The 23052-nt window shown below is 34.8% G+C and overlaps 1 protein-coding gene across 2 annotated transcripts in view; it reads right to left on the bottom strand.

Moving 5' to 3' along the window:
• The window catches only part of CDH10 (cadherin 10), a 195577-nt gene that overhangs the window by 60433 nt on the left and 112092 nt on the right, over positions 1-23052 (bottom strand). For both annotated transcript variants that reach the window (XM_045038516.1, XM_011286675.4), the window contains exons 3-4: positions 1941-2235; positions 317-436 (exon numbers count right to left, since the gene is read on the bottom strand). In XM_045038516.1, the coding sequence (XP_044894451.1) occupies positions 317-436; positions 1941-2235 (415 nt within the window). The remainder of the gene's footprint in view (positions 1-316; positions 437-1940; positions 2236-23052) is intronic.

Below are 23052 nucleotides of genomic sequence, written 5' to 3'. Positions count from 1 at the left end.
TTTGCTATTAATTTTTATTGTCTAGAAATCATGAAAGTGATTCAGTGGAAATATTTTACAATTTGTGTGGTTTTTCTGTTACCTAAAAATACCATATTGACTATATAGTGACCTAAACCCATATGCAAAAAACATAAAGCCAGGTCTCTTTCCGTTAGCTCACTCAATCATTTCACTTAAATTCTCAAGTCTTTAAGTGTGATATCATCCCTCTTCTGTAAGCAGTAATGTTAATGCTTGTCTTATTGTTCCCACCTTTTTTCTACTTGAAAAGATCATAATGACTTAAAGTAACAACTGATTCACGATTCCTGACCTGTTTCAGGCTCCACAGAGAAATATGGCTGCCCTTGAAGTATGCTGTAAATAACTCTGGCGCTGTTCCCATAGGAAGGATCATCCGCATCTGTAGCTGTGACTTGCACCACGGAAGTACCTGAAGTATCCAAATTCAGCTTAGTTCTGCACAGCACCAGAAGGAGGAGCAAAAGCACTGGTTTTCATGGAAGACTTGAATGATTTTTGGCTTTAATAATGACCTCTTAAAGAAACATTTCTATATAATCGACATGAAAATCATACATATAGTGTTATTACAGGAAAACTCTGAATTCAGTTACATATTTAATTAGCCAACAGGTATATTTTGATGCACCTGTAGATAATGCTACAATGTATCAGACTATAATAAATGCAGTTACTTTACATATGATGAGGTTTGATATTAAAATTCATTTTCACATAATAGATTTGTTTCATGTAAAGGGCATATCTGATCACAAAGGAGTAAGTGTGCTCCTCTTTCCTCCTCTCCACTAATTGACTATAAAAATAATTAACATCTGCTCTAGAATACAATTTTATGAATAGATTAAATTCTAAATTTAGAAACAATCCAAGAGGATCCCAAGTTCCATGAACTATTAAAAGCTATTTAATAAAGTTCAAGATATAAAAAAACAGCTTTATCATAAAGCAATTGCCAAAGTCCTCGGGATTTAGTGAAGTAAATATTAAATAATAATCCCAGAACAATGCTTTTGAGAAATGCAGAGTTGAAAATGTGCCATTGTAACTTAAAAGAAAAGAATCAGAATTATTGCATTGGTTTATATGACTTCTCCCATGCTTGAGGAATAAATTTATCCTACCAAATCTAAATATCTATCTCCAAAAAAATGTTACCTTTGTTTCCTGATGTTTGTTTTTTGTCATTCTCTATTTAATAAAAAAAATAAGGCAATCTTAACTTTCTTTGCTTACAAATAACAACTTCTGTTTATTTCCATTGAAAAAGAATGTTCCATTATCTTGAGTGTTATACTTGTAGCTTTTTCATGCCTTCCATCTTATAGATTCTATAGCCTAAATCTGTATTTGTATATCAGTATGTGATTGTGGATTTCCACTAGTTTGTTTGAATAAGAGATTTATATCAGCAGGATTATGCTTATAAGAAAAATATGTTTTAAAATAATATGAATTAGATAATCTAATCATTTCCACCTTTTGTATCATTTAGATAAACCAGACAAAGTCTTTAGGCGAATTATAACTAGAGAATGTATATGAAGACTATATTACATCTATACTTACCTAAATGTGCTTACAATATATTTGGGATCAGAATTTTACCTAGCTGTTACACAAATCCATATGACAAAGATATTATATTTTCATAATTTTCTACTAAATCTTAATGATATTTTCATTGGTTTTTAAAGAAAATATCTACTTATTTGCAAAGATTTACAAATCCATGGCATGTAAAAAATTACTCTTCTTTTTTTTCTAACTCATTTCCGACATGAGGAAATTAAATAAGTACTGTTAGGAGGGACTCAAAAATGTCAATTAACTGATCATAGCATTTTAAAAATTTCTGGTAATTATTTTGTATACTTTTTACATACCATGATAACTCCTATAAATGAACTTACCTACAACAGACATTTCCGGAACACTCGCTGTATAAATTTCTTCTGGGAACGTTGGCTCATTGTCATTGATATCATGGATTTTGATCACAAACTCAGATTCTGGTTCTACTGGTCTCAAAGTTCTTCTGTTAATAGCTTGTGCACGCAGAGTATAAAAGGCTTTTTCTTCCCTATCAATTCTTCTTGTGGCATGAATGTCACCTGTTTTTTCATCAATAATAAAAAGAGTACCTGCTCCATCTCCAGATAAAATATATTTGAGTGATCCGTCTCCTTTATCTTGGTCTGAATGAAGCTAAGGGAAATAAAAAAGAGCATATCCATGATAATGCCTAAAAGTACATAATGCTGAAAGAATTCAAACAGTCTCTCATGTCCCATCACTGAATAATGGGGTCAGTTATCTTAGTTCTTGAAATGTGACTTGAATAAGTATGAACACACTCACCTGTATATCTTAAACAGCAAGGCTAGCCTTTCACATACCAGTGTGATTTTTACTTTAAATGGGAAAAAGTAATAAAAATAAACCAAACACAGTTCCCCCCTTCACTTTGCTTTGCAAATAACCATTTTCATAGGCAATTAAATCTGACAAAGCTATGTCATTGGTCTTGATATGCTTCTGTAAACATTTCTTCTCGCATTTCTTTCTTGAGCGGAAAATTCTCTTATTCTCCTATCATTTAGGAAATTCTTATAAACTTACTATTAGTTATTGCATTTCCACTGGAGAATTAGTGATAGCTTAACTGTAAGAAAGGCAAAGGTGTACGAGGTATAGCTCCTATGTTAGAAGCACTATGCATTATTTTTTGGTTCATACAAAAAGAGAGAGAGAGAGACTGCCCACAGATATTTTGGAAACTCAGAAAAAGAGTACAAATAGATATTTATGTATTCTAATATTATAAACCAAGTTAATAAATTCTACAATGATATATGTCTTATATAGTCTCCTACCTTGCCAAATGTATCTTCCTAAAAACCTCAAACAAGTTTTGTGCAGGAACAAGACAATGCTAAGCAAGTCTGTTTCTTTGCCTATGCCCACAACATTAATCATCCAGAATCCACTCACGTCAAAGAGCTTTGCAGGCATTCATGTGGGCATCTCAGCCCAATGCACAACCCATCCCAGTGTAAATGCTACCTAGGATTCCAGGTTTTCGTGGGCAAATTCCGTCTATATTGTATTTTAACAGATACTCCCTAGGACTGCTCCCAGAGGTTAGGGATGCTATAACGGTTGGTAAGTCTGGTCTTTGGGTGACTGACATGGAGGAGAGAGCTTCCCTGGACCTAGAAGCAAGCTCAGGGATGTTTGGGCAGGAAATAATGGGTCCCAAGTACCCTGAGTATTACCTGGGGATAGATGCGCAGGCTCTAGATGTGAATATCCCCTGCTCTCCATGGAATTCTTACCCTGCATCCTGGGCTAACATGTAGGAGGGACCAAACATGGCTTTGTACAACACAAGGATTGTAAGTTTTTCTTTAATTGAACCACCCAACCAATAAGCAGTTTCTATGCTGGGCTCACAGTTGGATTATTTGCAATAAGAGATTATGTTTACAATTTTTATTTTGTTTTTATAGCAGATAAGAAATATGAAAACAATGTGCAGATTTTCTAAACTTCTAGAAGGCATTTATTATAATTTAGGAATCATCACAAACATTTTTTTAAGTATTCATATAAAATGTAGTCGTAAGATAGAATAGACACACTGATGTGCAGCCTAAAAATTAAAAACTGGAGACAATATCTTTCAATTACGCAAAAATTAGAGTTAGATGTTTATCTAAATAATGTTTGATATTTTGCTTGAGATTATTTACATCAACAGACATTTTCATCTAATTTCACGTAGAAATATTAAACTGATTATTTTCTATTTAAAGCAGGCTTATTTATTTATATTATTTGAAAGGCTTTTTTTTTTCTTTTTCGGAGCTTATGTCAATGACTTGGCTGTGACAACATTTTTACATGAACATAAAACTGTTAGGTTAAGTATATGTTTTAAAACACACACATACAGATAATATATTGTATTACTGGTATTATTGGGTCTACAAAAGCAGTCTGCTCTTGGGGCGCATGTGTGCCTGGTCAGTTCAGTGTCCAGCTCTTGATTTCAGCTCAGGTCATAATCTCCTGAGGTCGAGCCCCATGTGTGGCCCTATGTTGACAGCATGGAGCCTGCTTGGGATTTTCTCTCTCCCTCTCTCTCTGCCCCTCACCCACTCTCAGGTGCTTGTTCTCTAAATAAATAAATAAATAAATAAATAAATAAATAAAGGCAGTCTTCCCTTTAGTTAATGGTTTTTAGTAATTAGCCTTTAGCCATCAAATTTGGATCAAAGTCATTTTTTCTGATTCCTGGACAAATAACTCATTATTATAGATATATCGGGAAAGAAACCCAAATGGATATGTACTTTAAAGAAAGAGAAAAGCCGGATGACAAATATTTTTTACTGCATTTTTAGCTATTCACAAACAATAAGGTAAGGTTGAAAAACTAAAGAAATGTCTGCTTTTAACTAAAAAGCCCTCAGAAGTAACATATGACTGTGTTGTCCAGGGAACCGCTCTCAATAAGTTGCAAGATTGATGCTTTTTAGTAATTGGAAACACACATAGCTTCCACGAAACTTTCCAATGACATGAATGTGCAACAGTGGCAATTTTCCACACAGCACACAAGCATTGCATAGTTCTTATTCTGCCTAGGAATCGAAAGAATTCAAGAAAAGATTATGATATTATCAATCATTTGTTCAGATAACTTTGTAATTTGTAGTAAACAGTTGTGATTTTTACTGCCTATCCATTCAACAATTTTAATTGAGGAATATGTGTTTACTCTCATAGGAATCAAGTACTTCTAAAAGTAAATCAATGATTCTATTCTATTGCTATGGAAAATCCAAATGCTGTGTGTAAGAGAAATTCACAGGTCCACTGCTGTGTGTGAAGATTTCCTACAGCATCTAACACCTAAACTACCAAATAAAGAATGACTAGAGGTATAAACTTGTATATTTTTTTTTTTTGCATTTTACAAAGTGTACAGAACACTAGATGAATATAGAATGTAGATTCGGAGTGGGAAAGGATATACAGCAAGATGGGAATCATTAACACCAGTTCTGCCACTCTAATCAGTTAGACATGCAAAAGAAAATGCTAGAATGGGGATCTCTTAATTATTCTGAAGTTCAGTTTTAGAATATGAATCACAGCAGGATTTTTACCTTAACTTATTCTACAGAAAGAGAACATAAATCCTGGAATTGGATCACATACTGTGGGAGTTTCCCATTGGATTAGGAAATCTAACATGGTAGAATGAGATCAAAGACATGAGGGTTAGAAGCTGGACAGTGATTTGGAAAATCAAAATGAAAAGGATTTCTAATTTTCTCATATTTAACAGAAAAAAATCAGACCTATGCATTTATAAGTTTTGGTCTTAAGAAGCCAGGTTTACAATGCATTTTTTCTTAAACCGTTAGAGAGATTGCATTTAAAAAAAGTATCTTTTCTTCAAAAATGTTTAAGTTTATTCATTTTTCAGGGACAGAGTGCGAGCAGGGGAGGGACAAAGAGAGAAACACAGAATCCAAAGCAGGCTCCAGGTTCTGAGCTATCGGCGCAGAGCCTGACACAGGGCTTGAACCCATCAATTGTGAGATCGTGACCTGAGCCAAAGTCGGTGCTAAGCCAACTGAGCCACCCAGGCTCTGCAAAGTATCTTCTTTTTTAAGGAATGCTGACATTAGAATAAAGGGCCAAAATGATCATATTTGGGGGCTTAAAATATGGCCCCATATTTTGGCCTATGTTTACCAAAATATTATTTAACCAAACATATTTGACAACTGGACCAGTAAAGAAACTACAACAAATATTTACTATAAGGCAGAGAGATACATTTCTAGATCTTCTGAAACCTGAGTGATTGAAACACTGGTTTGAAACCCTTGAGAGACAGGAGTTAACTTACAGCAGGTATGCTGTTGTTACTGATTCCTTAGCAGTTACAGAACAAGACCAGTGGACAAAATTCTTTAATTATATCATCCTGTTTAAGTGCCCTCTCTTCTCTTAAATTTCTCCTTTTTATTCTAATTACCTCTTCTTTTGTATATTTTCCCCACCCTTTCCCTGGCATAATGTCTCTGTTTCTTATTTCTTGTGTGGGATAAAATTCTATTTCAGACTACAACTCATTTACTAAATAAAAATCAGACCAGGATTAGTTAGTCCTGACAATGATACCTTTCTCATTACTCTTCCCTTTTCTATTTGGATGTTAGGTATCAATACTTGGATCAATTAAATATTTAAGTGAACGAAATTAAGTGAACGAAATTTTTGTTACTGAGAAATAGGATTACGGATCATGTGCCAAGTAACTTACAGCATCCACTTTGAAATAACTTTTGTATTGATTTGACCTTGTGTTATTTTATTATGTGAAGCATTAAGTTTTCTTTAAACATAGAAAGAATGTCAGATTATTGTGGCTTTAGTTCCTCTATAACACCTGTTCTCCTGTGTGAAACATTTGTGCCACAAATCTTTAAGAAGAATTTTATGTTAATGCTGACCTTTTCTTTCCTTGAGGAAAGCCTATTAAAAATTCACAACCTGCTGTGTTCCTTGTAAATTCACAAGCAGATAAAGGACGTGGCACGATACATGACAATTAATGAAACTAGAACAACTGCTACTGTGTTGCACATTTAAAAGTCATTCTCCTATTATTTAACTTTTCTGTTTAGATGTGGTGAATTATATAACCCATTTGCTTGTATTGAGTAGCTTAGTAATTAAAACTAAGCAATCCATTGATTTTAAAGAAATATTTTAACCAAAAATTATGTACTGAAAGCCTGTTCATTTTAAATGTGGCAGGTTTCTGATAATTTTTTAATATTTCATGTAAAGCATCATCTTAAGACATTTGTCTAAAGCAGTCTGTAAGCTAAAAGGGGCCTTGTAGCTTATCTAGTTTAAGGTCATCTATTTTTTTTAAGAGGAAGAAACTAAGATATGATCAGTTATTTTCTTTATGACACAGAAGTTAAATTAAGATTACACTTTTGGTTAGGTGCTACGTTCATGGAATCTTTATCTCTTACTATGTTCATTTTTATTTTTCAGTTCCTCACATTAAATAAAGAAATAAAAAAATAATCAAAGTGTCTATAAAGTTCAGGGAATTTAAGTAATTTATTACCAAAAGAATAACTGATAAAAGGTTTTTACCTATAGTTTCACCCTTGTCTGGAGGAAAATGAAGAGTAAGTTTTAAAAAGCAAAAAACCGTATCTGTCAACACCGCCAGGAAAGCTATGATTCCTGCCAGATAAGGGAAATGTATATTGCTATGTGAGATTCTTTCTCATTCCGAATATTGATACCTTTTCGGATACTGGTAATTGTTGGTATTTGGTTCTATTTCAAAAACTGAGAAAACATAGTAGAGAAAATTTGAATTTTCTTTGTAAAATTATATTGGAATTATATTTATATCAGTTAGACTAGTTCTTTGAAGGATACATTTTGATGAATTTATAGGACTGTAACGTTTGTTATATGAGTTTAACAATTTTTTGTGTGTGTGTGCATTAACTTAAAAGTATCAGAAGTTATTGAATATATTTTCTAATGAATAGTGATAATTTTATGGCTGTTAGTCCTTCAAACAGCTAATATATTCTATATTTGTTTTTAAAAAATACAGGATGTGGCAAATTCGTTGTGCTATTCTGGTAGTAACATTATTAGCATTTTGCTTTAATTGTTCTCATGAATAGTATAGTATCAAATGGAAAATAAGACATTGGATCAAATACTTCAAATTTGCATCAAAAAAAATAGTAGTAGTAAAGATGGGCTAGCATCAGAAAACAGCCAAAAGCATGTTAAAGCAAGTAAATACAATCTGGTCAGAAATAAATACATAGTTACTCATTTTGTTGAGAATGGGTAAAAAAGGGAAGAGGAGTGACAATCTTATTTGGATTATGTGGGGTTTACAGAGTAAAACTGGGCATTATTTTAATATTTGTGATGTAGGAAAAATATGGCCAATTTTTACTAATCCCAATGAAACAATTTTTCCTTCAAAAATAGAAATGGAGAGGAGAAATTAAAGCTTATCAATGACATGGATTATAAAAACAATTATAATTTAAAAATACACCAAATATATGATTTATATTAGTTAATATTTTTGGAACAATCTCATTCTTGGACCAGAGGCAAGTATAGAGGATTAAATGATGGATGGATAATGATGTCGGCATAGCTTAGGGTCTGTAAAAATAAAACAAAATTAGTGGTTTATGTTCTACATTGGTTCTCTAGAGAATGTCCTTCAAGAGGAAAAACTCTGGTAGAGTCTGGATTCAATAACTAAGGATTCCTTTTCTCATTTGGTCTTCCAAGAGTTCAGCCTGTTGAAAGTTGTGTGGGTTTGTTTGTTTATTTTTGTTTTGTTTTGTTTTTGTTTTGTTTTTGATTATGGAGTACCCTGAGTGGGGAGTCTAATCTGGAATCATCTTATAGTTCTGGGTGCACTCTTTGAAGCCATTAGAAATTACTCAAGGCCCTGCAACAGGTTAGCTTTCTTTGCAGAAAGTGATATAAAATTCAAGAAGACATGACCTCTCCTGCTAGAACTATAGCTAACCCGCATCTTAAAGTGTTTTAACTTGGGTACATTCCTTTGCTAGTACTGTAAAGATACCAAGATGACACTGAAGGGATTCAGTTAAGTTTTCCATAGACACGTTTACAGAACATTAGTTGCTTCAAGAACTTAAATGATATGTATAATAAACCGTAGTCACATTCTGTCTGACGTATTAGTTTATTCTTTCTTTTTTTAAGTAAAAATGTTTATTTATTTTGAGAGAAACAGAGACATAGAGAACAAGTGGGTGAGGGGCAAAGAGAGAGGGAGACAGTAGATGCGGGACTCGAACTCAGGAACTGTGAGATCATGACCTAAGCCAAAACCAAGAGTCAGATGCTCAAACAACTGAGCCACCCTGGTCCCCCAGTTTATCTTTTTCAAAGAGAGTTGTTGGGGAAATATTTTAGAGGAGGTTCATATTCTTTTAGAAGCCTGACATTTTCCTTGTTATAGTTATGAAAATCACCTAATTATGTAAAGTAGCCCCTTGTGGTGTGAAAATGAAATCAACATTTTATACCTCATTCCTCCCCACCACTTGGAGAAGTCTTCTTAAGCATCTTGGATTTATAATACAGGATTTTTGTAAACACATGTCTAAATTGTTAAGTAAATGCAAAATGATTAAAACCAAGAGATTTTCATTTCTAATCAATAAGATGAAAAGAATTAAAACCGATGGTCACTTATGCATGGGTTACATGGGCAGCTGAGAACCCTTCCTCCTTCCTTTTCACCAACAAAGGCTGACAATAGGAGATGGGAAAGGTAGGAAAGGGCTGAAGGATAGCTATGCCTTGAAGGAATTTATTTAAATAAGTATATTCTGAACTGGATTGATCTACTGTAAACTGAAGAAAGTGATGAGAATTTTAAGCGTGGTATTTTAGGATTTCAAAGTTTTGGAGATTTTGCTGTGCAGGCAGTATTTGAAGCTGTTGGGTTCCTCAGACTTGTAAAGGTGCTTTCATCTTGAAAGCAGAGAGTAACAAGTACATGATTGGGAGCCCAGAGGAGAAGGACCAGGGAGCTGCCTGCCGTCTCTAGGGGCTCTGGTCAAGAAAAATGAAAAGGGGTTTGGATCTTCACATGCATTGGATATTTTGAGGCATGGGCTTAAATAAGAATCAAAAAAGGGCTATGAATGCTATCCTATAAAAGAAATTACATAAGTAAGTGTGTGTGTGTGTGTGTGTGTGTGTGTGTGTGTAAAATACAAAAAAAAAAAAAAAAACAATGTTATATATACACAGTATTCAAGAGTGCAAATAGCCTCAGAAATATGGCCACAGACCATTAGGTTAAAAACTCCTATTCTAGGTCAGCTTTCTGTGTTTTCCCACACACACAAAAAGGAACTGAGAAATCAAGATAGATGTTCTCTTCAGAAAAGGGTTTGCTCATTTGACTAAGAGACTGTTACATCTTCATTAAAGGAAACTTAGTTCCCAGACAATATCATGCCTCTATAACTTGTCTCCTTCCCCACTACACTAATTTATCCACCCTGAAAATCCGTAATCATTTCAAACTCCTTTGTAAGGCTGAATTACCCTCTCTTTCTTGGTGCCCAATTATAATGTGTGTGTGTGTGTGTGTGTGTTTGCGTGTATAAAATTTCATAGCATCTGTATTAATTTTGAACTATTATTTTTATAAGTCCTTATGGAACTACAAATATATTTCCTTTGAGGATAAGAACCAAGTTTCCATTCTTTTGGATTCAACATTTCACAGTACATAATACACAGTTATTTATCTGCGGAAGGAAATAAACAAATATCAACATCAAATGCCACAGATATGAGGCATAGAGAGTTCATTTTGTAGTACTTTCTTAGCAAGGATGAATATTCTGAATGGAGTGAAATGAAGTTAGAAGTCCATAATGAAAAGTCTACATTATAAGTGTGTGTAAAGAAAATATTATTCTTTGTACTGAAAAAGATGGGGGCTGTAAGTTAGTACAAATTCCATTTAACTATAAGGTTGCATCAGTGAAATATATATACATAGATTACCAGGGGACACATTTAAATTTTTCAGTGAAGACCTAGGGATAGAAATGCAAATCCAAATTTGTCTCTGAAACTGTAAGGTAAGTCATTGTAAACATCTGTAATTTAACTTCAATTAGGATAAGGTAGCTAGGCAATAATAACCGTACAACATTCCCACGGACAAAATCTAGAACAACCATAGACGACAAGGAAAACGTACTGCCAAGACCAAATTGCTGTGTGAACAAGAACTGAATGGACTAAAACTTGGGAGGACAGAATGGTAAAAAAAATGAACTGGGGACTGGAAGCTCTTTTTCCCTGTGGGCATGTGCCTGTTCTGGGCTAGGTTTGGAGGCAAAAATCTGTGACTGTCAAAAGAGGGTAAGAAGAAAACAGGAGAGGTTTTAGAGCTCACATGGTGACAGAGTGAAAATATTAGAGAAATGAAGGTCCTCAAATGCCTTCTCATAAGACATTTGTTGAATTATAGGTTTGTAGATGGCTAAAGGTCCAGGCTAAAAGCCTTTGAAAGCCAGACTAGAATTGTCCACATTCCTAGAGACGTGATGTTCTCAGACTCAAATGGAAAAACAATGGCAAATAGGTGAACTTTGAAACCCTTCCAGGGAATGTCAAATTGAATCTGAGGGAATGCAGGGGTATTTTTTTTTTATTTAGGGACATACAGTTATTTTCAGTGCCTCTAAGGGCTATAAGTACAGGCTTGATCCCTTGACAAATGGGGAGAAATAAAGTAGGACATGCATTGTTCTTCATGCAAAGCTGAAGTGGCAAAACACCCCACTCATTCTCTCCTGGAGATTTCTGTCAATGGGTGAAGCAGCTTCAAGAAAATGATTAATTTTTGAAGAGCAGAACTATGGAATTTGGGGGCAGAGGAGTCAGGAAACACTCTTATTTGAATTGTTCACCCTCTCAGAAAAGGAATAAGCAGGGGTAAACATAGTCTTACTAAATGGCTACTTACCCTTATCTTCCTCAATCCCTGATTGAATTGTGGTAATGTATTAGTTAGGGTTCTCCAAAGAAACAGAACCAATAGGAAATCTATATCCATATATCTCCTTCTTTCTATCTATCCATCTAGAGAGAGAATAATAAGGAATTGGCTAATGAGATTGTGAAAGCTAAAAAGTCTGAAATTGGTAGTGAAAGAAAGAAACCTCAGAAATGAAGTAACAATTGATATTGTAATGTTGGGTCAGGCCAACAGTCTAGAAACTCGGGCAAGGTTTCTATATTACAGTTTTAAGTGTCTCTTAAAAGCTTCGGTTTTTACTCTTAAGGCCTTTAGCTGGTTGCATGAAGCCTGCCCACATTATGAAGAATAGTTTAGTTATAGCTTGTGGATTATAAATATTAATTACATTAAAAATACTTTCACAGAAACATCTAGACTAGTGTCTGACCAAATAAATGAGCACCATGTTTTAGTCAAGTTGATACATAAAATTAATGATCATTCATGGTGACCAAATAACCCAATAAACGAAGAAGACTTTCTAGTGAAAACTGACCCATTCTGGGGGTTTTGAGTTCTTTATACATGAGATGTGATAAGAATAAAAAGTTACTATACATGCAAAAAGGTAAGATCATGTGACTTATGCAAGGGTAAAAACAGAATTACAGGAGATGGCAGATAATAAACATATTGTATTTAAGGGAAAAAATCAAAAAGTAATAATGTATATTTGAAAATGTAAGGAAAAGTGGAGAAAACAGGTAAACAATGGAAATAAAAATAATCAAAAGAGCATTCTAAAATGAAAAATACAATGTCTGGCTTTCATAAATCAATAGAAAGTTTTTACAGCAGATTGCGTATAGTAAAACACAAGATTAGTCTTTCAGAAAGTAAAAATAGGTTGCCAACTTGAAGTTAGGTATATAGCAACTGAAATGCAGAGAGAAAATATATGAGAAAAAATAGATAAGATCATTGGATGCTTGTGAAATCAAATCAAAAGTTGCAACACACATGAAATTGGATTCCCAGAAAGAGAGAAAAGAGAGAATGCAGCACAAATTATATCTGAAGGGAAAATGGGGAAGAATTTTTTAAAACTGGTATAGGATATCAACCAACAGATATAATAAGATCTGAGAAGCTCCAGAAGGACAAATAAAAGTAAAAGCAAACGAATCCCATTATAGTCACATTTTTAAATGAAGACATATAGAGAAAACTAGAAAAGTATTTAGGGAAAAAAAGATGCATGAACTTCAAAGCAACAAGATTTAATCCCGATTGCTGTTTTCTCAATAGAAATGATGGATGCCAAAATACAATGAAATGACATCTTAAAGCAGTAACAGAAAATAGCAACCTAGAATTCTACACTGTGCTTAAAAACAGGCTTCACAGAGGAAAGTAAAATTAGTATGATTTCAGACAAAAACAAAGGGTATTTACCCCAGTGAGCATTCAGTAAATGGAACATGAAACTAGTGTTTTCAAGATGGAAGAAAATAATCTCAAATAAAGTTTCTGAAGAGAATGAAAGACCCAGAACTGTAATTATGTAATAAATATAAAAATGATTACTGAATATATACAAAGAAATAATAGTAATGTCTTTGGATGTGTAGAAATAAAGTACATGACAATAACATCATAGAAAAAAAGAAGAGGGGATAGAAGTTTAACGTATTCTAAATTTAGGGGCACCTGGGTGGCTCAATCAGTTAAGCATCCAACTTTGGCTCAGGTCATGATCTCACAGTTCATGGGTTCTGGCCCCACATCGGGCTCTGTGCTACCAGCTCAGAGCCTGGAGCCTGCTTCAGATTCTGTTTGTGTCTCTCTCTCTTTGCTCCTCCCCCACTCACACTCTCTCTTTCTCTCAAAAATAAATAAATATGGAAAAAATAAAAAAATAAAGTATTCTAAATTTAAACTGGTTTGTGCAATACACTGAAGTGTGAAGTTCTGATATGCACATTTTTTCTGCATGATTATCATACGTCAATACAAAGTTAGCATAATTTATCTTCGCTGTCTTCCCACCTAGCATCTTGACCCCTTCATGCACCATCAACTCCAGGATTATAAATCTGCCTATAATCCCCCCTCCCAAAATGGATGCCACCATAATGGGATATGAAGAAAAACATAGAGAATAATAAACCAAACAACTGAGTACCAGGATTCCATCAACATCAATATTTTGCCAAATTGATGTCAGATCCTTTTCGCTTTAAGCAAAACAATCATGAAAATAAAACATAATTCATACAAGTGAAGCCTTCTCTGTCCCTTCACTCCTTTCCTTACATCCTTACCCATGTCAGCACTCTGAAGAACCTTTTTCTTCCATGTATTATATATTTACAATTTGAGTAATAGTGCTCGTCCTAAACAGAATGCTTCATTTCCACCCTCCCCACAAAGCAACTCCTCTCAGTTTAGTAAACTTCATAATAATCAAGCCAGTTTTTCAGACTAAAAACCTAGAGGGTCATTGATTTTCCTTCTAACTCTACCCGTTTATTCCATAAGCAAATCCTTTCTGACTTCAAAATATATTTCCAATTGCTTCTCGCTGCCTCCACTGCTGCCATCCCAACAAAAATCAGCATCATCTGTGGTGAGTCTTCCACACAGTGTCCCACCTCTATTTCCATCATTTTGTGGTTCTCACTCTCCACACACTAGCCAGTGATTATTTAAAAATGCCAATTGGCACATCACCACTACTGGGCTCAAAATTGAGCAATGGCTTCCCGTCCCATTTACAACACCAACTCACCCTAATTTACAACATTCCCAGTGATGTAGCCCTTGCCTGTCAACGTTGATCTCATCTCTTTCCATTCTCCCTTTAACCACTTGAACTCATACTGACCTCCCTATTTCTTGAACATGTTGAAAATATTTCTACCTCAGTCTTCGGCACTTGCTGTCACTTTGAATGAGATACACCTCCTCACTTAAGTTTTATAGGCCTTTCAGTTTATCTCTTGTGTATCCTTATCTTTTGTCCTGCATGTTTCTCCCACTGTTTGTCATATTCTTCTTAATTTGCAAGAAATTCTGTATATATCTGAATATTAGTAATTTGTTCTTATGCCATCACAAATGTCTTCTTCATGTCTGTTTCTTTTAACATTGATAATAGTTTCTTTTGTCCCAGAAAATGTTTAATTGTAATGTCAAATTTATCAGTCGTCCCTTCTATGGTAATTTCTTTTTATCTTTTACTCAAAAAATATTTTCCTAAATCAAAGTCCTATATATGGCCTCGTATAGTCTCTTCACTTTTAATATTTTTAAAGCTTTTCTTTGGACAGTTAGCTCACTGTTATCATTTGAATGCTGTGTGTGTCTGTGTGTGTGTGTGTGTGTGTGTGTGTGTGTGGTATTAGCAACAGATCTTTTGTTCTTTTCTTAAGGATTTACAATAGATATGGTTAAACCGTTGATTTTAATTCCAACGCTGTCACCTAAAGTTATTCTATGTAACCACAGGCATTTTTTTTTTATTTATTTTTGACCTTTGCTCCAATAAGCAGAGCAGCGCCCAGGACATGCTGGATATCAAGATGCTAAGGGCCAACGCCTTCCAACTGAAGACCTTGGCTTTGCCTTTTTGGCCCCTGGTGGTCCTCATCTCCAGCTCCTCATGCTGCACAACTGCATGGGGGTGCTGCTTACCTTCCCGGTGAAGTACAACCTCAGTAACCCTCCCCAAATGCCCAGCTGGACGCAGTCAGGCCACGCTGGCCAGTGCGGGGCTCACTCGAGTCCTTGGCTGCTGCATTCTCCTGGACCGTGGGGCGGCGAGGCCCACAAGGCGGAGCTGGGGAGCCCGGGACAAGGATCTTGCCCACCTACGGACAAGGGGCAGGCCCAGTGATGGACTGATGAGGGGCCAGGCCCAGCCTCAATCTCAGAACAGTTCCAGAGGCCGGACAAGACGCCCCTCCCTCTGCCAAAGCAGCACCTAGCCAGGCCTCTCTTGCAGTCCACCCTGGGCGATCCGTGGTCTCTGCTGTTTCCGGACCTGGGACGATGGACTCTCAGAACCCCCGCCATCGTTGCTAGTGGAGGTCTCACACCTGCTCTTGAAAATCGCGAGAGAGCTGGCTGGCTTGGTTTGGGACCCCGCATAAGCCCTCCACCAGCAGTGACTGGGGAAGAGACCACAGAACCCTCCTCAGGTGTCCAAGCCCCCACTTTTCTAAGCACAAAAGACCAATAAAGCTGATGCTTCTCTGAAAACGTTTCCTTTTCTACATAATCACAAGTGTTTTTAGGACCTTCTATTTTGTTTCATTTGACTATTGGCACCATTATAGTATAAATACTAAAACACATTCAATTTCTGGAGCTTCATGATTGATAGGTGTTTAAATAAGTACCCTTTATTAACCATATTAAAAAATTATCTTTCAATTATTGGTCTTCACCATATGTATTTTTTGCATTAGCATGTTGCTTCTAGTAAAAATACAAAACAAAGAACAAAAGAACCTTGCTAAGTATTTTATTGGGATTGCAATTTATAGGTTAAATTGGAGAGAGTATAATCTTAAACGTAAGACCACTTCCTATTCTCAAATATTGTTTTTATTTCCATACATTAAGGACATATTAATCCCCTTCAAGATAATTTTGCATTTGGTTTTGATATTTAGCTCAATTTTACCATCTGAATTCATTAGATTTTGTTTTAGGTTTCTAGAGACTGTGCTATCAAGTAGGATCATTTTACATACTTTTTTAATTAGTATAGTTGCTTCTAGTGTGCAAAAATGATATTTTGAATTACAGTAATATGAAGAAAATTCATTATACATGCAGATCAACATCAATCAATTATAATCAATGTAAGTTTTCCACTGAACCCTACTTCATAATTTTCTTGTGAGTTTTTCTATAAACTGATAGAATCATCTCACTATATTTTAGCCTTTTTTTCTGTTATCATATTGCAAATCATTCTTTACTTTTGTTAGTATTTGTACATGCATTAGTTTCAAACTTTCTTTGTTCATATAATTAAGGTGAACTCTTAAAACAGAGTTGATTTGAGGTCTATTTCTCCAGCCCACAATGATTATTTTTAGTTTTGAACATATTATCTTTGTTACCATTGGTAGTTTCTCTTTTCCTCACAAATAGTATTTGCCTAAATCCTTAGTTTTCTCCCTCTCTCTCTCTCTCTCTCTTCCTTTTTCAACCACAAACTTCCACAACTGTGTCAATTTCCTCCCAAGCTGCTGAGGCTAAAACAATTTCCATCTTTCAGAAGACGAACTCCCGGAGCCCCTACCATTTTCCAAAAGGAACTCGTTGAGATTCAGACTTTATAGCTGCTATCCTCTGATCTTTCTTCACGAGAATCCTTTGCCTCTCCAAATCCAGTATGTTTCTTTCTTTCTTGTTGTTGTTGTTGTTACTCTTCAATTTTGAGGTGACATCCAAAATACTGGATGTACATGTATTTTCTCATTGGGCAAAGAAGTCAAAGCTGGATATTATTTTTCCTGAGAATCTGAACTACACTACTCCATCATCTTCTTATTAGTAGTATTGCTGTTCAGAAATATGAAGTGTTTCTGATGTCTGATCTTTGTATAAGATCCAGGGATTTATTTTTCTCTGGAAACTTAAAAAATCTTCTGTTTGTCTAGATTTCTGAAAATGAATGGTATTGTTCATTGGTGTTTGTACATTTCTTTCAAAATTTCAGGATCGTAACCAAGTGCTTTCATTCTGCTATCTCTGTTCTGGGACATTCTAATAAAATTTTCATTGATATCCCCTCTCCACCATTTTCCCTGTTCTGGAACTCTTACTATTCAGATATTGGTCTGCACTGTTTTTCATTTTAATTTTATTGTCACTTAGCTCTGATTTTCCATCTCTAGGCTTATTGCTTTACTTTCTAGGTTATGTTCCTAATATTATTTTCCATGTTATCTGTTGAGATTTTTATATTTGATATCATATCTTTATATTCCAAAGACAACTCTTTTTTCTATTTGAATTCACTTCTTAAAATCATATACATGTAGCACATAATATTCCTACATATGACTGCAACATTATTTCTACCCTATCCCCTTCTGATATTCAAGAAGAATGGCTCCATACGCCTCTTTGGAATCCCTATCAAGAGATGTAACCTAATTCCTTTTCCCTTGTAACGAACAGAATGTAGCTAAGGTGAGGCTGCATAATTTTCTCGGCTGTGTCAGAAAAAGTGGGGAAAAAAGTGAAAAAGTTACAGCCTTCTGTGTAACACTTGGACTACAGCCCTGAGCCACTGTGTAAGCAATCTAGCTGTTGTGAAGCTATCGGGCTTTAAGGAATCCCAACTATGCTTGGAGAGACCACAGGGAGAAGTGCAGAGACAGAGAGAAAGAGACAGATAGACCGACAGACAGAGACAGGAACTATGGCAAATAAGATCATTGTTGTTGTGACAAGTCATTACATTTTGTGGTACTAGGCAGCAATGGCTAACCAGAGAGTACTCTTTCATTTTTTGAGTGTAACATATATGCACTTCTATGTATGAACATTGCATTGTATATTAATGTATGGTAATATTACATAGCTGTAGAAGTTGTTTTATTGGTTTTTCTGTACATATTCTCTAATTCCTTCAAATTGTTTTTTCTATTTTTTTTTCTGCTATGGCTTATAATAACAGCTTTATTCAATATTTTGATGGGTAGTTTAACTAGATATATGTCATGGCCCGCAAAATTTTTTCCTCAGAAAATTTTATAAATTGTGCCATGTTACTCTACCATCCAATTTTTCTGTTGAAAAGTGTAGTCAGAATGTGATTTTTATTTAATGGTAGTAAAAAAATAAAAAGATATTCTGGGTATACTTAATCAAAAGATCTTGTCCTTTTGGTTTTGAAATCTTGTGATAATAGTTCTAGAAATTAAATAACTTCATTTTACTTCTTTAAGGAGTCCCTTCGATTTAATCATTGGTGTCTGACATCAGCTTTGGGTGATAAATATGTTGTTTAATATTTTATTATGTCTGCGTTTTCTGATCTTTGTTTTCATTCTGTGTGTGTGTGTGTGTGTGTGTGTGTGTGTGTGTGTGTTTTCCCTCTCTCTCCTTTACCTCTTCCTCTTTTTCTAGATTTACAATAGCTTATTAGACCTTCTGGATTTATTCTTGACTGCTTTATCCATATCACCCCTTTTAAAATTTGCTTTATTATTTGAAATAAAATTGTTTCAAATGATCCTTTTTATAAAAATTTCCTACATTTTTCCATTCTCTTAGAAAATACAATTTAATTATTCTAAAGTTCTTTACATTTCTTGTTTCCTCAGAGATTGATGCTCTATTTATTAAATGAGGGTCTTTTTTTGTGTGTGCTACAGGATTTCCTAAAGTGTTAGTGACAGTTTGTTATTCTTTTACATTTGTGTAAAAGGTTCATTAGAGGCTTAAATGACTTTTCTCCTTCCTTAAAAGCCTGACCGTTAAATGAGCATGAGGACAACACACAGCCCAAACAGTATCATCAAGCAGCCAAGTAGTTCCTAAGCAGGGCTTGGTAGCAGCTGGTAGGTTGGCTTGCCATGCTTCTGTAGATTTGGCTGCTAAAGACAACCAAGCCCAACAGATTTAGACACCGTATTACCCTAAGCCAAGCAGGCTGCCTAAACTTAATGTTTGTACTGGTTTCCCTTACTCCTCAAGTCCTAAGGGGATGATGCAGAATCATACAGTGGGTCTATGCTAGCTGAAAGACACTGAACCCAGGAAATCCCAAAGGAATCTCTAGTATTATACTTATTTCCCTGGACTAAGCAAATCCTTACTGGGGAGACAGAGAAAGAGAGAGAGAGTTTTTTATCTACTATTCTGAAATACCACTGGGGAGGGAGCTATTTTCTATTTGTACTGTTCTGTAATGTAAATTAATCTAAGCAAATTGGCTGTTAATATCTAGAAGTGAAGAAATGTAAGAGATGTATGAAAAGTTGTCTTCCGGGGCGCCTGGGTGGCACAGTCGGTTAAGCGTCTGACTTCAGCCAGGTCACGATCTCGTGGTCCATGAGTTCGAGCCCCGCGTCAGGCTCTGGGCTGATGGCTCAGAGCCTGGAGCCTGTTTCCGATTCTGTGTCTCCCTCTCTCTCTGCCCCTCCCCCGTTCATGCTCTGTCTCTCTCTGTCCCAAAAATAAATAAACGTTGAAAAAAAAAAGTTGTCTTCCAACAAGGATAGAATATGTCTATCGGGATTGAAAACTTCAAAATAAACTGTGCAGATGGGAAACATGAAGTGAAGCTCCCACCTCCACTACCAGGCACAAATATTAGTTATTAGTAGTTAGTAATACCCAATTTGAGAGCCATAATCACTGCTAGGAAGATATCTGATTGAATGTTTTGCTCATGCTGTTAGTAGAGGTGGGAAGTGGGGCAGTAGGAAGGAAAAGCCAATCCATGCATCTAACTGCTGAGGAGCAATTTAAATAATCACTGAGTCCAAACTAAGGTTGAAAGTAACACTTCCATCTCAGCTTTCTTCTCTACCACTCTTATTGCATGTTTTGTTCTGGTGATTGGTGTAGCTATCAATGTGACCTTTCCACTTTTAGTGGCCCATAAAATCTTCATAATTTTTTTCAGTTGAAATCTCTTCTATTCTCTCTGTTTGTGATGTGGGCATATCATTTCATTTTCTTCTTTTTCAGGTGGGAAAGGAAATAACCAAGAGTGAGTAGATTGCCAAGTTGAAGGAAAACTACCTGTAAAAAGGAGGGGACACCTGGATGGCTCAGTCGATTAAGCGCCTGATTTTGGCTCAGGTCATGATCTCAATGTTTGTGGGTTTGGCTCAGGTCATGATCTCACAGTTTGTGGGTTCGAGCCCTGCATCAGGCTCTGTGCTGACAGCTTGGAGCCTGGAGCCTGCTTAGGATTCTGTGTCTCCCTCCCTCTCTGTCCCATTTGTACTCTCTCTCTCTCTCTCTTTCTCTCTCTCAAAAATAAGTAAACATTATTTTTTTTGAAACAGTGCAATTGTATTGGATCAAACTGAAAGTATTTGCTCTAAATGCTCTACAAATAAGTGTGGTTTAAGTTACATTATTAAATAAAACAATGCATTCATTAAATATTAATATAATACAATATATAATATAATAAAATATAACAGGTTGTCAAGGTTGTGTTAACTTTAATTTTTTTGCTGTATAGAATGTTCAGATTTCTAGCACATTTAAAAATCTATAAAATCTTCCTCTTTGCTTGTTTGTTTTGTTTCTTAAATTCCACATACGAGTGAAATCATATGGTATTTGTCTTTCTCTGACTTATTTTGCTTAGCATAATACTATTTAGCTCCATCCATGTTGCTGTAAATGGCAAAATTTTATTTCCTTTTATTGCTGAGTAATAGTCCATTGTATAAATACCACTTTTTCTTCATCCGTTCATCATCACTCAATGGACAATTGGGCTGTTCCTACAGTTTGGTTGTTGTAGATATTGCTGCTATAAACATTGGGGTACTTGTATTCCTTTGATTTAATACTTTTGCATTCTTTGGGTAAATACCTAGTAGTGCGACACAGGCAAACCACAAACAGATTCTTAACTATAGACAACAAACTGGTGGTAGGTGGGGGGATTTGTGAAATAGGTCACGGGGATTAAGGAGTGCACTTGCTGTGATGAGCCTAGGATGATGTATGAAGTATGAATTCTTACATTGTATGCCTGAAACTAACATAACACTGTAAGTTAACTAAGTTGAATTAAAATAAAAACTTAAAATAAATAAAGTCTATAAAATGTAATTATTTTCCGGGATTAGCTCAACAAGCCTTCTGCATAAGGTTTAAATAAAATCACTAAGTCAGGCTCCATCCTTACTGAAAAATCTATTAAAGTTTCTTTTACTTCTAATGATTAAACAAAATTTTTGATCAAACTAGCCATTAAATAATAATTTCGTGGATGATTTTTTTAACTTAATGACTAGAAAATTACAAAGAATAGATGTAAAATATTAATAAAATTTAATAAAATAGTTAATACACCTTTATTAAAAAGCAGCCCACTGGTCTATAATAGTGAACAATGTATGATAGTTTATATGGCAGCATATATAGTGGAAACTAGCTGAGCAGAATTTATTCTTGTGTTACACACTGATGATGATTACACATTCACTTCTGTTCTAGAGTTGTTCATAAAAATATTTTTACATATACTCTCATATATGAAATGATTTAAAGCCAAGTTAATAAATTTTAATCTGAAAAGTTTTTCATGTGTTTTTATAAAAATTGTAACCATAAACTATTTTAAGGTATTCTTTTCAAGTTTGCTTAAACCACCTCATTTCCTGTGCCTAAATTCTATGAAAACTTTTAGTGTGTAAGTGTGGTGGTGATGTGATGAGGGGAGTAGATGGCTTTCTGTCGTTAGTACTATATCCTACAACTGTGAATACAGATAAAAGTGGGGTTATTAAAAATCTGTCACTTTTTTATTTTGCAATTACTTTCTGCACCTCAGTGTAGATGCTCTCTAGCCCTGAAAACTTCCTGAACAGGTAGAAATTTTCTTTTTTTTTTTTTTTTTTGGCATTACTTATAATTAGATTTTGTTACCAACTGAAAGTCTTGATATTTTTTCTATTTTAATATTCCTAGATACTCATCCTTATATCGCACCGTGTTCTCATTTATTTGTATCTCTTCTGTTTTTAGCAAAATAGAACTGATTGCTGGCTGAAAAAAAAGGGTTCAATATATTTCCATATAATTTCATGCTTAAGTTCAATTGTGATCCTCTCCACATAAAAATAAAGATAACACACCATTAACATTTCATAGCTTAATTTACATATTCAACGAAGTTGTTTGCTTGAATCCTTTAGTCATTAGTCAAGGGAAAAGAAAATGAGATGAATTTCTAGTCAGTTTAAAAAAAAAAAAAAGAAAGGAAGAAGAAGGCCTGAGGTTGCAGGAGGTATCTCCATCCAAAAGAACAAATAACTACTTCAGGTTCTGCAAGCAACTGATGATATTTCAAAATTCTCCCTGCTGAATTTAACAATTATTTAAAAATTGGTATAGTCACCAAACACAATAAGATTAATGGAATGGATTAAAGATGTAACTAATGATGCATATCAGTTTTCTCAAGCAAGAACTGAATTTAATTGTTTTTAACTCCTTTGAGAAATTATGACAGAAAACTTATATTTTGCTTAAAATGTTTAACCACCCCAGAATACAAGTTATTTGAAACAAGATGCGATGTATAAAAGTACTTTTTGTGCCTATTATAATTTTATGTAATATTAAACAAAATAAGCTTGGGGAAAAGACTGTATTCTTTAAATTGAGAATAATAAAATAAGTAT

The sequence above is a fragment of the Felis catus genome, chromosome A1 (genome assembly GCF_018350175.1).
Source record: "Felis catus isolate Fca126 chromosome A1, F.catus_Fca126_mat1.0, whole genome shotgun sequence".
Lineage (NCBI taxonomy): Eukaryota > Metazoa > Chordata > Mammalia > Carnivora > Felidae > Felis > Felis catus.
The sequence above is the reverse complement of the archived record's forward strand: the minus strand, read 5'-3'. Positions and strand labels throughout refer to the sequence as shown.